This window comes from Sardina pilchardus, chromosome 23 (genome assembly GCF_963854185.1).
Source record: "Sardina pilchardus chromosome 23, fSarPil1.1, whole genome shotgun sequence".
Classification (NCBI taxonomy): Eukaryota; Metazoa; Chordata; class Actinopteri; order Clupeiformes; family Clupeidae; genus Sardina; species Sardina pilchardus.
Genome location: NC_085016.1, coordinates 13,836,730 through 13,855,948, shown reverse-complemented (window position 1 = coordinate 13,855,948; position 19,219 = coordinate 13,836,730). Strand labels below are relative to the sequence as shown.

Here is a 19,219-nt window from a genome sequence, read left to right as displayed (position 1 = left end):
ACACAGAGGAGTTATCTGCAGTTTACAATATAAATAAACACAGTACCTGACATCTACTTTTTAAATTGCAGCATTTATACTTAGCACCCTCATCCCCACTGTATGCGCGTGCGCGTACACACACACACACTTACAAACACACACACACACACACGTTCATTCTTACGTGCAATCCCGGCTAGGCAGGCCTTGTCTCTTTCTGAGGAAGCCATGTGGGCATGGGAGGAGAGGATAGGCTGCGCAGGAGAAGCAATCTGACCTGGTGGTCACCTGTATGTTCTTGTCACACCGATTCTGTCCCAGAGAGCGAGAGAGAGAAATTATGATCAAACAAACGCCAGCAACACATACTGAAAAACTAAGATCTGTGGCATTTGCTAAAACACAATAGCTGATATTGATGAAAAAAAATAGAAAGTAAATGTTGAACAGTAAACCTCGACAGAAATCATTATAACTAATTCAAATAACTTCCTTATTTATGAATGAGTGTGTGTGTGTGTTGGGGCAGTATTAGGGGGCAGGGTTTGGGTGCTGAAAGATGTGTGAGAAATGCTGTATAAACAGGAAGAAAGCGTGCAATTATTTCTGCTGGGCCCAGCATACCCATGGGCACTGTTCCCATAGCAACAAACTGATATGAATCTACAAGCAGCAAAGCAGCATTAGGCCTACTGAAACTTGAAAATGCTACATCATTGCATACATAACTCCTGGGTTTAACCTTAATGTGAAATTAAATTAAGAATACCATCAATAATATTCCACACACACTTCCTCACAACAACTATCTGATAGATTGAAGCACATGACAGGAAGCAAAAAAGCATGACGTTGTACATGCATGGTCTAAACATTCCATTTTGAAACATTTATGAACGATGCTGAATGTTCTAGAGCTTATAGTGATAAAGAGGCAAAGCAACTATGGCAGAGTTTACAAAACAAAGTGTACTGATATTTTGTTTAAGCACACTCAAAATTGTTCAGAAAAGTGTGAGGTGAACTAAATCCCAAATAGACTATTGTTCACTCCATTTCTTCCTTTAATAATAATGAACATACGTTAAAGGTGGTAGGTCATTGAATAATTTGTGTGAGATGAGGCCTCTTTCACTTAAGCTAAGCTAAATCAGCTAATGTAATCCACTGTCCTATGATAATATACTTCCTTTTCCATGCATGATGATTGAACACGCTCACATTTTATATCAGAATATGCACATACAACAGAGACTTGGAGTAAAGCTGAAAGATTTAGCACTTAGCAGCAGATTCTATTCTCAAGGGATTCTATTCTCATCAGATTAGCCAGAACCACCTCAAGTGACTTTGATCTCATAAACTGAACTATACAACCATAAAGCAAAAAACAGTGGACAACATAGCAGAATAATAATAAAATAAAACGGATCGTTGGTGTACCATAAGCTACTAGCATGAGCAATCGAGTCACAGGTGTCGAGAAGACCCACCATGTGTACACACGATATAGTTTGTATGTGTGTGTCAGTTTGCATCTGTGTGTCCCTTACAGTACCTTGACAGTTAGAGCAGCAGCCTCTGAAAAGATCACAGTCAACAGCAGAACCGTGAGTTGGGGACGTCCACAGAAATCACCCATCCTAATGGCGGCGCGCTTTCACTTGCACGGTGCACTCCTCCAGGCCCTGTCTCTGTCCAGCTCTGTCACCTCACCTCTGGGGCTCTCCTCTCTTCTCTCTCTTTCTGAGGCCTGTCACTGGACTGTGACTTCCTGGCCCTCCCGGCCTTTTCAACGGCCCACCACCACCACCGCCACCGCCACCCCGATCTGGCAGTCCTCCTTCTTCCTCCCCATCTTCCTGTTACTGGCAAGACCAGGGGGAGAGTGCCCGTCCTGTGATGCTGGCATTCTCAGCAAAAAACGAAAGGAAAGGAAAGGGGCCTGTGTGTGTCCAGTGGATCATGGGTTGGGGTCGGGAGAAGAGGGCAGTGGGGGTGGTGGTGCAGGGAAGTCTGAAGTCCCTTGCTGATGTAGACAGATGAAAGCTGGTCACATAACGTGTGTGTGTGTGTGTCCAGTTTTTATGTTGTAGGGGTAATGGGGACATAGCAAAGAGAATAGAAGGATTTCCTGGGCTGTAAATAAGCTGGGATGTGCACTGTCCCTCCCCCTCCTCCAGTATACACACACACACACACACACACACACACACACACACACACACACACACACACACACACACACACACACACACACACACACACACACACACACACACACACACACGCACACACACACACACACACACACTTCCAACTGAATTTTGTCTTGTCATGGCTTTCACACAACTTTCCAAGAAGAGAGTAGTAGTCACTGGAGTACAATAGGGTGCCCTTATGAAATACTCCTGAAATAATCAGAAATATCTGACTCAAGTAAAATAGAACTACACACTCAATCATGATTTTGAATGACAAATGGCACCACAATGAAAATCCCAATATTGGTCCTCATCACAGCATGATAATGTGTGTTATAATAGTTTTGTTTTTTTTTACCCATGAGGCTTTCTGAGACAACTTACAGTAGGTCTTCATTCACACAGTGCCTGAAATAAATGTTTAAAGATATAATCAATGACATAATAATTGGCTAGATATATACTTGCATACCAATACCAGCTATTACGAAATTACGGGGTTAAAAATACCAGCCCTACCTTTGTTTACACCACACTTGAGTGTAAACAAGTAAACAACTGTCCAATTGTGCAATCTGTGTAAAGCAGAACACGTCATAATGTGAAACCGGCCTGGATACTGTACTGTGACATCTGACAAATATGTGGTTAAATGGAAATGTGACTATAAATACTGCAGGTGGTTAAAGAACAAATAAGTAAAGCAAATATATGTTTAAAACATATAGGTGAAGTTCAAACATTTTAAGATCAATACAAATATATAAGAATTAATGCTGAAACGCAACATAATAGTTCTTTTTTTTTTTTTTTTTTAAAGGAATTCCTCCATGAAATACATGGTTTGTCCTATAGTAAGGGAGTGTATTTACTTACTCACTATGGACTTGACAAACTTGTTCAACCTGTAGGACAAAGTTGTTATGCTGTCATATACACATTGGCGAGCTGTTGGACACTTCCTTTTTGGTTTTCCGGAGTCTAGTTATGATCAACAAATGTTTCAAAGGTGTCTTCATAGGACTAAATATCCTTTTGGCTGTAAGTGTGGCTAACAACTGTGTGTTTATTTTTTAATGTATTCATAAGTATTTGTATAGTTGTGCTATTTTGAGTGTTCAGACATTGAATAGAGCTGTGGCTCTAGCTATGTAGTGCTTGTAATGTGGTTTAACAACGACTGAAGCCTACAAATACGCACATATGTCTTTTAAAGATCTATTTCATGTACTGTTGTTCAATGTGGAAAAGCTCTTATAGTCATAGCATACTGACAACTCTTCTGGTGGTAGTTTGTATAGTTACATGACTCCATGGGTAAACTGTGTGTAAAAAATGTTGAAGTTTTACATAATACTTCATAGTGCAGCATGTCATATCATAGTAATGAGCCTTCAAGTTGATAGTGTTTCACTGTATGGCGATGGTAAACTGATGGTCTCTCTTTCCCTTGTACTGTACTGTAGATTGCAGGTGTGCTGTTCATTGCTTCAGCGTCCTTACTTCACTTTTTCTTGCAAACAGTGAGTGAGATCCATATCCCTATCCTCTAATCTTTATTTTTAACTACACAATTTACAAAAAGCCTTGACTTTGTATTTGGCAAATTCACAGCAATCTAAACAATGGAAATGAGGACTTGTACTGACCAAACATGTTTAAACTCAACAGCAAGACGTGGACATCTCTTTTGTTGGGGAGGCCCTCTTGTTCTTGGGTGGAGGCACACTGGTGGTGAATGGCCTTGGCATCTACGGTGCCAGCAAACACAAGATATGGTCTCTTACGGCAGTGAGAACACGTTCCCTCCAAACATATGGTTTTCTGAATTTTGACAAAACAAAACGTAGAGATTTGTTCAACTTTTTTCAGTGTACTGGGTACCCATTTAGTGCTAGGAAGGTACACAATTTAATTGAGAACTGACAAAAAATGTTTCTGGTCGGATCATAGCAACATAGCAACACCAGGCATTCTGGGCATGCATCAAACATCAGTTTTCTGCCTATTATTGTTAAGTCCACATATCATCAAATGTGGTGGCGTGTGACTGTTTAATAATAAGACTAATACTGCCATTCAATTGTCCATTGTCTACTGCTAGAGTGACACCAACAGCCAGAACTTGCCACTTGAATCTTTGCAATTAAGCGTGATTCTGATAATGATGAAAACTTATAAACACAAGTCTTAGAATTGAATAGGCATATCTCAAGTTTCTAATTTCCTGAGAGGTTAACAAAAAACATACACTGTATGCAGATTCTTCTGATGCCACCTCTCCTTGTTTATAGTACATTACAGCTACTTTGATTGGCATGATTGTGTTTCTGATGGTTGGGGCCCAGACTGTCAAACTCAGGCCTGTGGTAAGTAACTACCTTCTCATGTCATGATGACAAATATCAACCTTACTGTAAATTTCCAACTATTGGCTGCAGCTTATACACTGATGGGTCAGAGCGTTTTATGAGAAGCAGAACGCCGAACTTAGTATGTGGTCATTTGGGTTCATGTAAACCCCGATGTCTGTGCTAGCTCAAGCATACAACAGCAGAGCAAACTCTCTTCAAGTAGATGAAAAGCATAGGTGCTGTACTAAGCAATTTGCTTCATTATTTGGCTTCAAATGTACATTTCAACTGTGAAAAGAGCTCAGATGAAAAAACAAACAAACAAAAAACAACAACAACAACACAAAAACAACCAATGCTGACTATGATTTCCCCCTCATAGATATTGAAATACATTGAGCACTACGTGAAGTCAGAGGATGTCAGAGGGAAAATTGTAACAGGGTTAGATACTGGATTGGGAGCCATATTTGGATTGGCTGGCCTGGAGGTAAGAAATAGTAAAGAAATAGTATACTGTATTTCATATCATATGTTTAAACGACTGGTTTACAATTCATGATATAGTGTGAGGACACAGGAAGTGTGAGGACACAGGATACAGTATGATGAATTTCCAAACATACCTTTCAGGTACTTGTGATTATCCTGGCAGCAGTGATCATCCACCAGCTACGGACGCATCAGACTGCAATGCCAGATCCAACCAGAGAGGGTGCTAAGCCTCCAGCCTACTCTGAGCTTTGCCAAATGACAGACACCATTAGCATAGAGCAGCTCTCAGAGGACTCCCCAAAATTACTTGAAAGCTCATAACACAGAGGAAAGACTGATTTTTTTAAAATTGTTGAATGAAATGTTATTTTTTTATTATTATTATTATTATTATTATTATTATTAATTTAGATATTTAATTTTAATTTCTGTATAATATTAAATTGTGGTCATTGAATGGTGTAGCTGTATATTGCATTGTATGCTGTATCTAAAGAGTTGAAGGTATCACATTTGGAAAGTATAATTCCTAGAGGCTATCATACAGCGTCACACTGTTGGTGCACTATAAACATGTCTTCCTGTAAGTGCAATGGAAACAGATTATGGAACACATCCACTTTTTACAGACAATCTCTCCTCAGACTGAGATATGTCTTCATGTTATTGAAATATGAAGGAAAATGGAAAGTCATGAGTTATTCATTTGTAATGTTAAAAAGCAAAACCTAATCTAATAACACTAATCTATAACAGTTAATTTGTTGAACTGTAACAATTAATTGCTGTAAAATACAATAGATCTGTCAAAACATAATGGCTCTGCAATTATAATGTGCCAATGAGAGATTTTTTTAACCAGCTGTATATGTACTGTAACACTATCTGGGTGCAATTACTTACAGAACCCTCCATATTTATTAAAAATCCTCTATGGGAATTTAACATGGGCGTTCCAATACTTATGACCCCCTGTATTTTAAGGAAAACATTTATTTATTTACAATACATTATTCATTCACAAAGAAAATGAATGTCCTTAAAGGTTGAATAGTTCCACATTGTTTCATTTAAGGCATTAAGATACAAAGATGATTTTATATTTAACTTTAAGCACGTGTTATAATACTTTTGGACAGAGGTGTATATATTCTTCTTTTTAGTTCGCCTACAAAAGGGATCCAAAGCTGCCATCTTTGCCCATATAAGGAGATCCGGGAGTTAATTGATGCTAACTGCCTATGGCAAGTTGCATGGCAAGTTAGCTCTGGGGTAGCAAAGATTTAAGTGTGCCGTCTTCACCATGGAGGTATTATAAGAACTGGAGAAAGTGAACAAGTCCCGCCCCCATTCATTTCAATGGGAATGCTAGGCTAGTGAAAATTGCCAAAATTGAACGATTTTTTCAGGCTTCAACATGGCGTTTCAAGGGGCTTGTTTCCGGTGCCGTTTTACTTAGCCAATTAAGTGCCAGGTTACTGATTGACGTAAGGTACAGAAGGAGAGCTCGTGCCCACACTAAGCTCGTGCATGAGCTGAGAGTGGAACAGCCACCAATCAGCATGAGGAAAACTATGGGAAAACGGCACCGGACATGATGTATTTCTGGAAAATGGCGACGAGGAAGTGCCTTGCTAATCGGCGAAGCTAAACAGTCAAATCCTGACCCCCTGGTCTTCACCTACCGAAGATCACAGCATCCACTAGACGGCAGTGGATTAAGATTTTGAAAAGACTCTGGATCATGCAGGGTCACTATTTACAAGACTAGATTCCTTCAGATTATTTCCATTGTGCACTACATATCAACAGGAGCTCATATGATAGCCTACTCATATCCAAGTCATTTTTTCGTGTTTCTGCAGCATTGTTTCATGTGTGAGATCTCTAACAGACATAGAGTTGTTCTGTCACATAGAAAAACCAACTAATAGTTTATAAGAAATGAAATAACAAATGATAGGCTACAGTTGTCGCCTATTTTGCCCCTTCCTGCTTGGTGTTGGAGCGAGGTCACTATTGTTTTTTATTGTTCACGTCACTGCATGAGCCACGACTAAAAAGACTTATCTAGCATCAAACATGTTTCATGTTGTCGTAATGGCAAAACTAGAAAAAGACTCCGACTGACTTAAAACCGCTAAGATTCACACCTTACACTAAACCATCTAGTTGACAAGAGCACACCACGATTCCAGTACAACGCTCATGATTTCCTGATTTCCGTCCGATTTTGGAAATGTGGCCTTTAGTCTAGATCAGAGATTATGTTTTGACCATTGACTATATCTATATGATCGGCACCACAAATATCTCCGGTATATATCTCCAGCAAATGTACAGTAGCATGTTTATAGGAGAGCTTTGGAATTTGGAGTATTTTTAAGTATTACCTGCTGCTGATTTTGCCTATTCTCGAGATGCAGTGTGGTTTACATTGTGGTCCATAATGGCCAACATCGTGAGAGCCTGCATCACTGCATATTCAAAGTGGAGCTGCTTCAGACAGTATTTTAGCATGGCATTGTGAAAGACTTCAAGTTGCCCTGGTAAAACAGAACAAAAATGACAGTAGAAATTAGAGAACCGAAAAAAACTGTATGAAAAATGTGTGGGCATGATCTGTAAAGGACTATCATTTTGACAATCCAATCTTTGCAAATCAAAGGACCCTTTAAATTGTACGAAAATCACAGACTGATACAGCAAAGTAGTGTATTCCCATGCAAATGGGTAGAAAGGTTCCCAAAAGTTCAGAGGTTCAACCTATGCCTGTTCTCAATGCAAATTGATCTGGCTCTTCCTCAGAAGTGGTCTGGTAACCTCACACCTTTAGGCTGGGATAGTTCTCGACCTGGCGCCAAACTGCATGTCATGCCATTAGGACACACTCCTACCTGCACATATACAGTATCCCTTTCATAAACATACCTGTCATTTGTAAATAGTCCATCACTATTTCAAGCAACGCTTTGTGGGCAGGAGAATCCACAGACAACCATTTCTTCATCCTTTGCTGGTCTGGCTCTTTGTGGTAGCATTGGTATTCCCTGCTATTTTCTTCCCAGCAATGGACACCTGAGTTATGGTAGAGGATTGACGTCCATCGTCTGCAATTCCTGACAACATGAGAGACCTTCTTTCCAGTGTGTCTGGAGAAACATAGTTATTGCATGCCATGACATTATGAGGGGGAAACATGTTGAATTCGTATGAACTATTTCAACTATTAGTATGAACTATTTCATTATGCATTACACCTTCAAACGGCAAGCATATGAACAAACAAGTAGACTTTCATTTTTCAAGGGTAATATGTGTATAAGCTTGTGTACCGTTGCATCTCCTTTGGATGAACAGCTCCACCATGTGGTTACTCACACTCTTCACCCGAGGGCCAAGATCTTTGCAACTCTTCTGATTGAATGCGGAAACCAGCTTCTTCATCCCTGAATTACACGAGTAAATTATTATACTGAGAATGAACTTGAGATAATGTGCTCAAAAAGGGTGTACTGACTAATGTAACACAAACTGCTAGACGATGAAGCACAATGAGTATCTGGAGGCTGTGTTCTATTGCCCAACAGCTACACTAACAGTAGACTAGTCTTTTTCCACATGCCATGGGTCGAACTGGTATATGATGTTAAGATATACTCTCTCATCAATTTTCTGATGGATGGATATCTATCAGTTGTGACCACTTTGATGTCAATTTTGTCAAAGCCTTCATTCAAGAACTTCTCCAATCCTTTCCTGAAGCTCATTGGTTCCATAGCTACGGAGCTCCTAGCCTGGGACACCGAGAAGAAACAAGTTTACAGTTTGACATTTTTTTTTATATAAAACTTGGCAGTAAAGTGAGTGACTATAGTTTTGTGTCCATTTCTCTTACCTGAATCAGATCAAAGTATCTGACTTGAGGAGTCATCCATGAAGGAATAAGTTGTTTATTTGCTTGAATGGCCTGGACTGTCACTTCTCCCGTCGCCACAGAGCTGCACTCCCTCACCCTCTTTTGTCTGGCAGATAAGATGTGCTTTTACCATGTCTTCCTGCTTCTTGGACGCTGCATCAATCACAGGAATAAGGTCGCATGCCTGTATATTGTAATATGTGTATTTCTGGGGGAGCTGCAAGTTCATCAGTCCAGCTCACTCAGTAATGTCTGTAGGCCTACTGTATATGTCGCACCAGTGAAGAGTGTAGCCGCAGCTGATAGCAGGTTGTTGTCCACCATTTGGCGGGTGTTTGGACATGATTCCCAATGTCCAGTATGTCCATTGTTGCATGTCCAGCTCACTGCGATTCTGCTACCAAATGTGTGAATTCTCTGGCTGCGCGGCGGTCATAATATTGACATATATAATTGGTCAGCTTAAGTAAACTGTTTAATGTGCTTGCAGTAGGTTTATGTTTTGATGGCAATGATGCCAGCATTAATCACTTCGGGTTGAAATTAGAAATATGTCGACACAGACAGTGGCAGAGAATTTCTAGGGGGTGGGGTTATTATATGTTCACTTTTTCCACCGCTGAAATGTACCGCTGCATCAACAACAACGTTGTTGGAACTACAGTGTTGCTACAGTAACAGATGTTCTTTTTATCTGATGCCTGACAGTGAAGATGTGTGTGTGTGTGTGTGTGTGTGTGAGTGTGTGTGTGTGTGTGTGTGTAGCCACTCTAATCTTTGAGACTATATTAGGGTGATATTTGGGGATGAGCCCAAATCTCATTTTTGTATGTCAGTTCCTCGGAAATCTCAGTGAAAAACAAAATAGTTATTTTCATCTGGTGTTTATCTCAGTGAGGTCCAAACCTGTAATGTACAACATTACACCAATACTGTTCAACATCTGAAAACTACTCTTGTATTCAAATGTTTAGTCTGTTTGCACTTAATGTAGCTATAAATGATGTACTGTAGATATGTGTTGACATTTTTTTGCTAAAACAACCTGTGCATTTGAGTCAGAGGTGAAATCTTGTGGTAAGTCACTGAACTTGAGGTGTTAAACGTTGTAGGCAGAAGGGATGATAACATTTTCTCTACAGAAATGAATCGCTTTACATCTATTACGCTGTCATTGGTTTGTTTCCAGCAGGCAAAAAAATCTGTGGATACTGGCACACAGTGGCCTGCCCATTCTTGGAAAAGGAGGAGCCAATGTGTTTAGATTAGCCATGGAAAGTTTACTTTTACATTTGCTTTGCTTTTCTCACATGTTGAGAGTATCACAATGGCTGTTGTTCATGGATGTCTGAAATGTTTCTTCATTGGAAAAAACATCATAAACATAGTAAGTTGAAAGCCAAGTACAATTCTGAATTAACTTGTAAGGGATATATTTTATGTATTAGATATGGAAAATCAAACTAACCAGAAACAGTCATATATTTGATAACTTTGTGTTTGATTTCTGAGTATTTAGTCCGGCAGCCAAATGTCACTATTTAGGTGAATCTGGTTTTGTCGGTTCAAGTTAACGTTTGGTTAAATTGGGTGTGCAGTGATATCCCCTGGGGCAATTCTCAATATTAATCCTTTCTTGTTCAATATGTTGAATATACTGTAAGGCGAGATACTACAGATGAATAGGATAAAAAAAATTAAGCAGGTATCACTATGAAACTTCACTAGTTTATTACGTAGATCCAGGGTTTCCCCCAGAAAATTTGTTAGTTAAGGTGGTGTCTGTCCAGGGCAAGGGGGCGTCGCCGTAGCGTCCCCGCCGCATCGCCGCCACTGCCCTACGATGGGGGGGGGGGGGGGGGGGGGGGGGGGGGGGCTGTCAGCATTTCATTAATGTTGAAAATGTTGAATTTTAACACTAATGACAGCAATATACCTGGATTTCATTTCATGGATTTCATTGTATCAGATTTAATTGTATCAGCAACCAATTAAACATCATTAACACAATTTAGACAATATTATACCTTAAAAGTGTAAGTTTACAACTCCAATACAGGGCCTTTTGTGTCTTTCAAAACGTTTGCACTGCTCAGCATAGCACCATAGGATATATATTAAAGCCAGTCAATATTATAATATTCTATTAAAACCAAGAATATTTGTAATGGTGGATATTTTAGAATATACCATGAAATAAAGATGAAACTGTATGAAAATGTAACATTGCGACTGTATGGTAAAGTTCGTGAATTGTGATTTAGTAGCCTAAAGCTGCAATTCTTTGATTGAAGCTGTAGGCCTATATTGTGCGTGCCTGTTGCTCATTATAGCCTAAGAGAGCCGGAACGTTTTTAATGCTTTTTAAAACATAATTAGCGAGATCGTACCGCATTGAACGCTAATATTTTGTCACTAGCAACCAAATCTGTCATCTGTCAAATACAGTTGCATGTTCAGCTCTGAACAAAAACATTCAGGAATTATTTCTACAAAACGGAAACGTGCGTCCCGCCCGGTCGGTATGAATGAAACTGGCATGGGAGACAAGAGGCTACAGTTTAAAAGTTTAAACTAGCCTGTGTAAACCTCAGACAATTTCAGTATTTTACAACACGTGAATGAATAGCCGTCACAAGTTGTTGTTAGCTGTAGGCTAGATGGCACAAGTGTTTGTCACAACAAATTACAAGATGCAGTGGGCTATGCATTCATAGTAGACGAGTGATAAAAAAAAAAGATAAAGCGCTCAAAAGTGTTATGCCGCTCATCCCATACATTTGGTAGATTCAACGGAGAACCATTCCTGTGAGAGTCGTCAAATCTAGCTAGGTTTAGGCTATTTGTGTTCGCAGTCACTCTGAGATATGCGTGGCAGTGGCACCTGATATCAAATACTGAATGAGCGCGTCGCCTGTGCGCATATAGGCCAACTCGATTTGAAAAAGTTTCTTTTGTTATGCGTTCTACAGAGAAGGGAGACTAGCGCCTACGGTTTGGAATGACACGGAGAAAACATGACAGAGTAATACGGCGAATATCACTATACATAATATATTTATTTATTTATTTATTTATTGAAGACGCTAGTTAAGGCGGCAGCCCTGTGTTGTTAAGGCGGCCGCCTTAGCAGGAAAGCGCTGCGGGAAACCCTGAGATCTATATGAAAAATAAATGTATTACAAGTGTTCTGTCGTTTAATGTGTGAATATAGCCTTTAATGTGTGAATAAAGCCTTTAAAAAAACTATTTTCACCAAGTTTTTAAGAATAAAAATGTCCTATAAATCAGGCTAAGAATAATAAGTTAACAAACTCCTCTGTAAAAACCTTCTAAATATGGTTAGGTATAAGACTGAAAAGTTTGGTGTACAGTAAATGCTTCTGAAGTGGAGATTTTGTCATCAGAGTGAGAGGAAACTCATCCATGCTGGCTATTTAATTACATCATGCCTAATTTGCATATTCAAACATTAAATTACAGAAAACTTGTTATATTTTTTTCCCATATTCAAGTAAGTAATCAACTAGGGAAGTTTCATAGTGATATCTAAATTTACTTGTTATTTTTTTTTTTACCCTATTTACCTGTAGTGTCTCGCCTTATATTTAGCACATTGAACAAGAAAGGGCTAACATACGCAACTGCCCAAGGGATATCACCGGGCATCCTCCTAAATCTTAAAGAGGTATACCCCAAGTCTACTAGGTTCTGCAAAAGAAAAAAACTTTAACCGACAAAACCAGGTCTGACCCCATGACTGTGTAGTAGAAATATTATATCATTGCCTTAGTCAAGACTACGAACACCAAAACTTGTCAACCAACTACCCTTGTGACCTTTTGAACATCTGTTGATGATGCATCTGCCTTGTAACCATGTGACTGATCATTGTTTTTGAGGCCTTTCTTCTTAATTGAATCAAGAAGAGGCAAGGCCTTTAAATTCAGAGAGAACACACAAAGCAGGAGACTTCAGTAGGCCATCGCCCTAAGTGGTGTGCTATGCTGAGTCTCCGGCCGTATAGTCTTGAACTGTTGTCAGCTAATAATGCCTTACCATGCTTTATAATCTCTGAAACTGCCTTTGTCTGCTTGATACTGAATTTTCTTACTTCATTTGCGTATTTCAACATTATCACGTCAGTTTAGATTAAACTACTAGTGTAATTAATAAATAATTGAAATTGTCTTTCATCTTCTGTTGTGTCTTTATAGATTCTTGCTGGTGTGATTTTTATAGTAGCGATTTGGCTGCAGTCCGTGGTGTCATCTGTGAGTAATGGCCCATACATGGTATGTATGACATTTTCTATTCTGTTTCAGCTTTTTATAAATCTTTATAAAACTCCATATTACTCTGTTCATCATATCCAGGACTAGTTATCATGTTACTGATTAACATAGACAAATCCTTTGGTACTTTTTAGGACAATTCCAGCCATGTTCCCCTGGCACATCTATGGCTATTCGGTATAGGCATCTTGGTGGTGGCTAGTCTTGGTATCTATGGTGCCAAGAAAGAGAAGAAGTGGCCCTTGGTCTCAGTGAGGATAATGCAATGCAATAATGAGATAATAATTATATTTGTAAAACAATAATAGCAAAACACAAGCAGAAACCTACAACAAACTTACTTCTATACACTGAACATGAGGAATTATGTCAATAATTGTCAAAAAAAATCCTGTCTTTAGTATCTTACAGCGAGTGTAATTGGTGTTACAATGGTTCTGATGGCAGGCGCAAGTTTTATCCAAGCAAGAGTACTCACGGTAAGTGTCGTTACACATACAAAATATTGATTTATTATGGCATTAAGTGTGTGTAAAAGTACTGCATTTAATTAAAGGCCAACATTTAGCCTCCCTGTCTTGCTATTCCTCCACAAAAAGTCTATTTCATCTGGGAAACGATAGCATATTTTATTGCAATCTCAATGTGGTGCAACTGTGCTTTATGTTTGTAGGTGTGTTGAGATGTACAATATGTGTGTATGTCTAATGTGTGCTGTGTTTCTGTGGTATGTAAATCTTAAAATAATAATAATAATAATAATAATAAAAAACTAGCGGCGAGTCCATTTTGACACCTAAGACATCCCAAGGGCTGGGGTACCAGTGATCATTATCGGCTGATATTCATTCAAGTAGTTTGATCGGAGCACTCTCTGAATACCGATCAGATAATGCAAAACTCCGGACAGTAGCAGGGCTCTACAGTGCGTCCATTTCACTCTCTACAAATGATGGCGTACGGTACGAGTGATGAAAGACAGACAGACAGACACACACACACACACACACACAGATACAGATACACAGACTTACTAACTTACTTTATTGATCCCTAAGGGGAAATTCAAGGTCACAGTAGCTTGACATCACAAGGTACTGGGACCTTGAATTTCCCCTTGGAAATTCACTGGTAAGAATGACTTCTAACCACATAACCTTAATGTTGGTCTACAAAATCCACAGCAACATCGGAAAACATTATGAACCATAGAATGACTTTGTGAGAGTAGAACAAAGTTTGCGTTACTTTACCTAAAGTTTCTCATGGCTAGTTATGAAATTCAAGGACGTAGACATTACTGTCAATGTCCTCATCGATAATTTGCAGTCTTTCACATCAAGAAGACTGCATTTGAATAATAACACCATATTAGCCTCATACAGGTCCTTAAGCTGTTACACATTCTTCTTCTGTACGAGCATGGGCAGACTAAAATAAATCAATAAATAAAAATCTCATGATAGTCGGTTTCAAATGAAAAACCCCTTTTACTACATAAAAGGCAGAAGTCCTCTTTAATCATGAACTAATTAACACATTTCAGACCTATTATCAAGAATATGATTTAGAAACAGATGCATCACCTTAATTAAATAACATGTTATGGGGTAATTTGCAATAAATATCCTTGATTAAGCTATGCTTGGGTTGTGGAAGGTAAATGGGCTTTTTGTTTTAGTAGTACAGTAGTAGGCCTGCAATATCACCATTTTGATAGAGAACAGATCGATTCACAAATAAACTACATTTTGCAGGATAATTGATGTTCAGGCTATGATATTAAAACAAATTATCGTTGTTGAGTAGCCTGATAGTCAGGCGCGCCTGAACATGAAGATGTGTCTGCTTAAATTACTTACTTTTATTTCCACTCTATTTTACTTTTACAGAGGATGCACCCAGGTTCCAGTATATTAGATACTTTTATAGCGGCCGCTTTTGGCGTTGTTGCCTTTGAGGTGAGAAAAATGGTGTGATATTAAAAACTACACTTAAGTTGGAGTCTGAAAGAGACCAACAACAACAATTTAAATGAAAATGAACAAATTTTCAAAATTTTGTTTACTGAATGTGAACATGTTTCTGTCATTTTCAGCTTGCTGGCATTATCCTGGCTGCAGTGATCATTCGCCAGATAGTGAAACAGTAGCCTGACGGACACTGAGGAGAAACAGTCAGGGCTCTCTCATCTTTGCCCAATCACCAGCAAGAGAGCAGATACCTAGGCACAGAACATTCTCCAAAATATAGCCTACCATAGGCTACAGCTAATGGCACATGTAATCTATGTAATTCAAGAAATAAAGATGACCAAGAATTAAGCTTAGCCAAAGTTCTGTGATCTTCTAAATAAACATGATAAGACATGACAGGGTTTCCCCCAGAAAATGTGTTAGTTAAGGTGGTGTCTGTTCAGGGGAAGGGGGCGTCGCCGTAGCGTCCCCGCCGCATCGCCCCCGTCGCATCGCCGCCACTGCCCTACGATGGGGGGGTGGTGGGGGGGGTCGAGACCGTTGGTTTAACTGCAGCCGAGACCGAGTGACAACGACCGAGTCTTTTAGGAAGCAAGTCTGAGTCGAGACCGAGTCTTAAAGGAGTCAAGGCCGCATCAAGACCAACCAAAGAAAGGGGTTTTCATAATTTACATCACCAAGGATCATATAACACAGCGGTGGCCAACCCGCGGCTCGCGAGCAACATGCGGCTCTTTGCCTCCTCTCGTGCGGCTCGCGGCTGCTCAACTGATGTTCTCACTTCTCCTCGGACTTAAACTTTTTCTTTTTAAAATAGCCTTTATTATAGTAGCCTATTGCCAAAAGTAAGTATTAGTTAACAATAATAATTTTACCGTAGCCTAATGATATGGATAGGAATTTGCCAAAAAGAAGCAGACGTGTTTATTCTCAGCCAGGTTTAATGCTGTTGCAATCAGGAATACCCTGAAGCTAAACGTAAGTAGAAGGAACACGTGCCATTGAAAAGGAGGTTGATATCGTTTTGTAGCATAACCCCTCTGGTTAATATGTCAAAATAATCCAACCAAAAGCACTCCGAGATCGCAAACCTCCGCCTCGCGCATCCTGCTTAACATCTCGCGCCTCCGCTTAACATCTTGCTTAACAGACAAACCCCAATGAAAACATAACCTCATTTGCGGAGGTGATATGTTTCTAGCCTACACATTAGTTTGGTACTTGGTATGCCACTGATTCATAAAGCTTCAAACCTGAACATTTCCTACATACTTTTGCAAGTAGGCTACAAGGTAATGGCTATAGACGTCAGTCACTCGTTTTCTTTTTGTTTATTTTCTTTTTAAAAGTTAACTGAACACTTGACGGTCACGTTGCATTATCAGTTGTTGGAGCATTGCTCATGGTAATAAGCCATTCAGTGAGGGGGAATTTGATGTGTGTCTGATCTTTGTTGCTTACTACTGATCATTTTTCAATGATCATTGAGCATCTGCCAAGTGTCTTACTTTAAATGAAAAACAAAGGAGCTATAACTGTAGGCCTAATGTTGTGCTGTTATAGTGTGGACACCTTTTTTGTTGTGCGGCTCTTTTGAGTTTTGTGAAAATTTTTTTGGCTCTTCATGCTAGACTGGTTGGCCACCCCTGATATAACAGTTCAATTCCCAAAGGGTAGAGAGGGGATTGTTGGCTACAGGAGCAGTCTAGCACACACTTGTCTAAATAACTTCTTTTCTGATTTACTTTAAGACAAGGAGGTCAGCTGAAGTAAAAATTTAGTAGGCTGTCAGCATTTCATTAATGTTGAAAATGTTTAATTTTGACACTAATGACATCAATATACCTGGATTTCACATTAATTGTATCAGATTTAATTGTATCAGCAACCAATTAAACATCATTAACACAATTTAGACAATATTATACCTTAAAAGTGTAAGTTTACAACTCCAATACAGGGCCTTTTGTATCTTTCAAAACATTTGCACTGCTCAGCATAGCACCATAGGATATATTTTAAAGCCAGTCAATATTATAATATTATATTAAAACCAAGAATATTTGTAATGGTGGATAGTTTAGAATATACCATGAAATAAAGATGAAACTGTATGAAAATGTAACATTGTGACTGTATGGTAAAGTTAGTGAATTGTGATTTAGTAGCCTAAAGCTGCAATTCTTTTATTGAAGCTGTATCCTATATTGTGCGTGCCTGTTGCTCATATAGCCTAAGAGAGCCGGAACGTTTTTAATGCTTTTTAAAACATAATTAGCGAGATCGTACCGCATTGAACGCTAATATTTTGTCACTAGCAACCAAATCTGTCATCTGTCAAATACAGTTGCATGTTCAGCTCTGAACAAAAACATTCAGGAATTATTTCTACAAAACGGAAACGTGCGTCCCGCCCAGTCGGGATGAATGAAACTGGCATGGGAGACAAGAGGCTACAGTTTAAAGTTTAAAATAGCCTGTGTAAACCTCAGACAATTTCAGTATTTCACAACACGTGAATGAATAGCCGTCACAAGTTGTTGTTAGCTGTAGGCTAGATGGCACAAGTGTTTGTCACAACAAATTACAAGATGCAGTGGGCTATGCATTCATAGTAGACGAGTGATAAAAAAAAGCGCTCAAAAGTGTTATGCCGCTCATCCCACACATTTGGTAGATTCAACAAAGAACCATTCCTGTGAGAGTCTTCAAATCTAGCTAGGTTTAGGCTATTTGTGTTCGCAGTCACTGAGATATGTGTGGCAGTGGCACCTGACCTGATATCAAATACTCATGCTGAATGAGCGCGTTGCCTGTGCGCATAGGCCAACTCGATTTGAAAAAGTTTCTTTTTTTTATGCGTTCTACAGAGAAGGGAGACTAGTGGCTACGGTTTGGAATGACATGGAGAAAACATGACAGAGTAATACGGCGAATATCACTATACATAATATATTTATTTATTGAAGACGCTAGTTAAGGCGGCAGCCCTGTGTTGTTAAGGCGGCCGCCTTAGCAGGAAAGCGCTGTGGGAAACCCTGCATGAGCATGTACAAAGTTGTGTGATTATATTTTAACAAATCACCTTTTGCCCCATGTTTCTTCAGAGCAGCAGGTATTAGGTAGCCTAGAAATCTAGACGCACTCTAGCGGCCAAAAATATTTTTGCCTAGCGGGATGGTCTAGGGTCGCACCGTTGAGGCCAAGCCTGCGCTAGGCTCGAGTTCAGCCTAGCCAATCAGAACGCTCTATCTGTGTACGGAGTCCTTGAGCACGCCTTAGCTCACCTTCGGCTTCCGATAAAACGCCAGGGGGCTGGACCATGTGTAGTTTGACTTGCCAGGCTAGGTATTAGGGTGATTTATTGCTAATCTTGGTTTCTATGGTGCCAGCAAAGACAAAAAGTGCCCCCTAGTGATAGCGGCGAGGATATTACGGTACTTTTTCAGACACACACACACACATATGAAGACAGACTGAACAAACAGAGACATGGAGACGTTAGACCCCTCCAGACTCTCCCACCTCGTGTAGCCTATCCAAGAATTATACAAAAAAACAGTCACATTCTCAACTCATCCTTTGGTTCTTAACAGGGGTAACAGAGACCATTATGAGGCCAGGAGTTGCAGGGATGTGCAGTAATTAATTAAGGACATGAGGTTAGGCAAATAATAAAAACAATAAGGAACAAGGCATTACCCGCTGGTCATTATCAGAAGAAAAAGAAACATGGCGAACTGGACTGGAGTCTTGCTTTGACTTATTTTCCAATCATGACCAGCAGCAGACAATACATCATGCCGCTTATTGTACGAGAAAGAAAAGTTCGAGTACATGTGATGCTGTACTGTAAAGTTATAAAATACTATTACACAGCATCTTCATTTTATATTGACAATACTTAACAACTTTAGAGTAGAAACTGGAAATTACACGGCGAAATCAGTCACATTGTCCACATTTTCAAAATCATAGTTATTACGTTTTCAGG

The 19,219-nt window shown here is 39.4% G+C and overlaps 1 protein-coding gene across 1 annotated transcript in view; it reads right to left on the bottom strand.

Annotated features, from left to right (window-relative positions):
- stab2 (stabilin 2) overlaps positions 1 to 1,656 on the bottom strand; it is a 41,447-nt gene extending 39,791 nt beyond the window's left edge. The window contains exons 1-2 of the mRNA XM_062528586.1: positions 1,541 to 1,656; positions 167 to 294 (exon numbers count right to left, since the gene is read on the bottom strand). Coding sequence (XP_062384570.1) covers positions 167 to 294; positions 1,541 to 1,624 — 212 coding nt within the window. The 5' untranslated portion in view covers positions 1,625 to 1,656. The remainder of the gene's footprint in view (positions 1 to 166; positions 295 to 1,540) is intronic.
- Between the last annotated feature and the right edge of the window lie 17,563 nt (positions 1,657 to 19,219).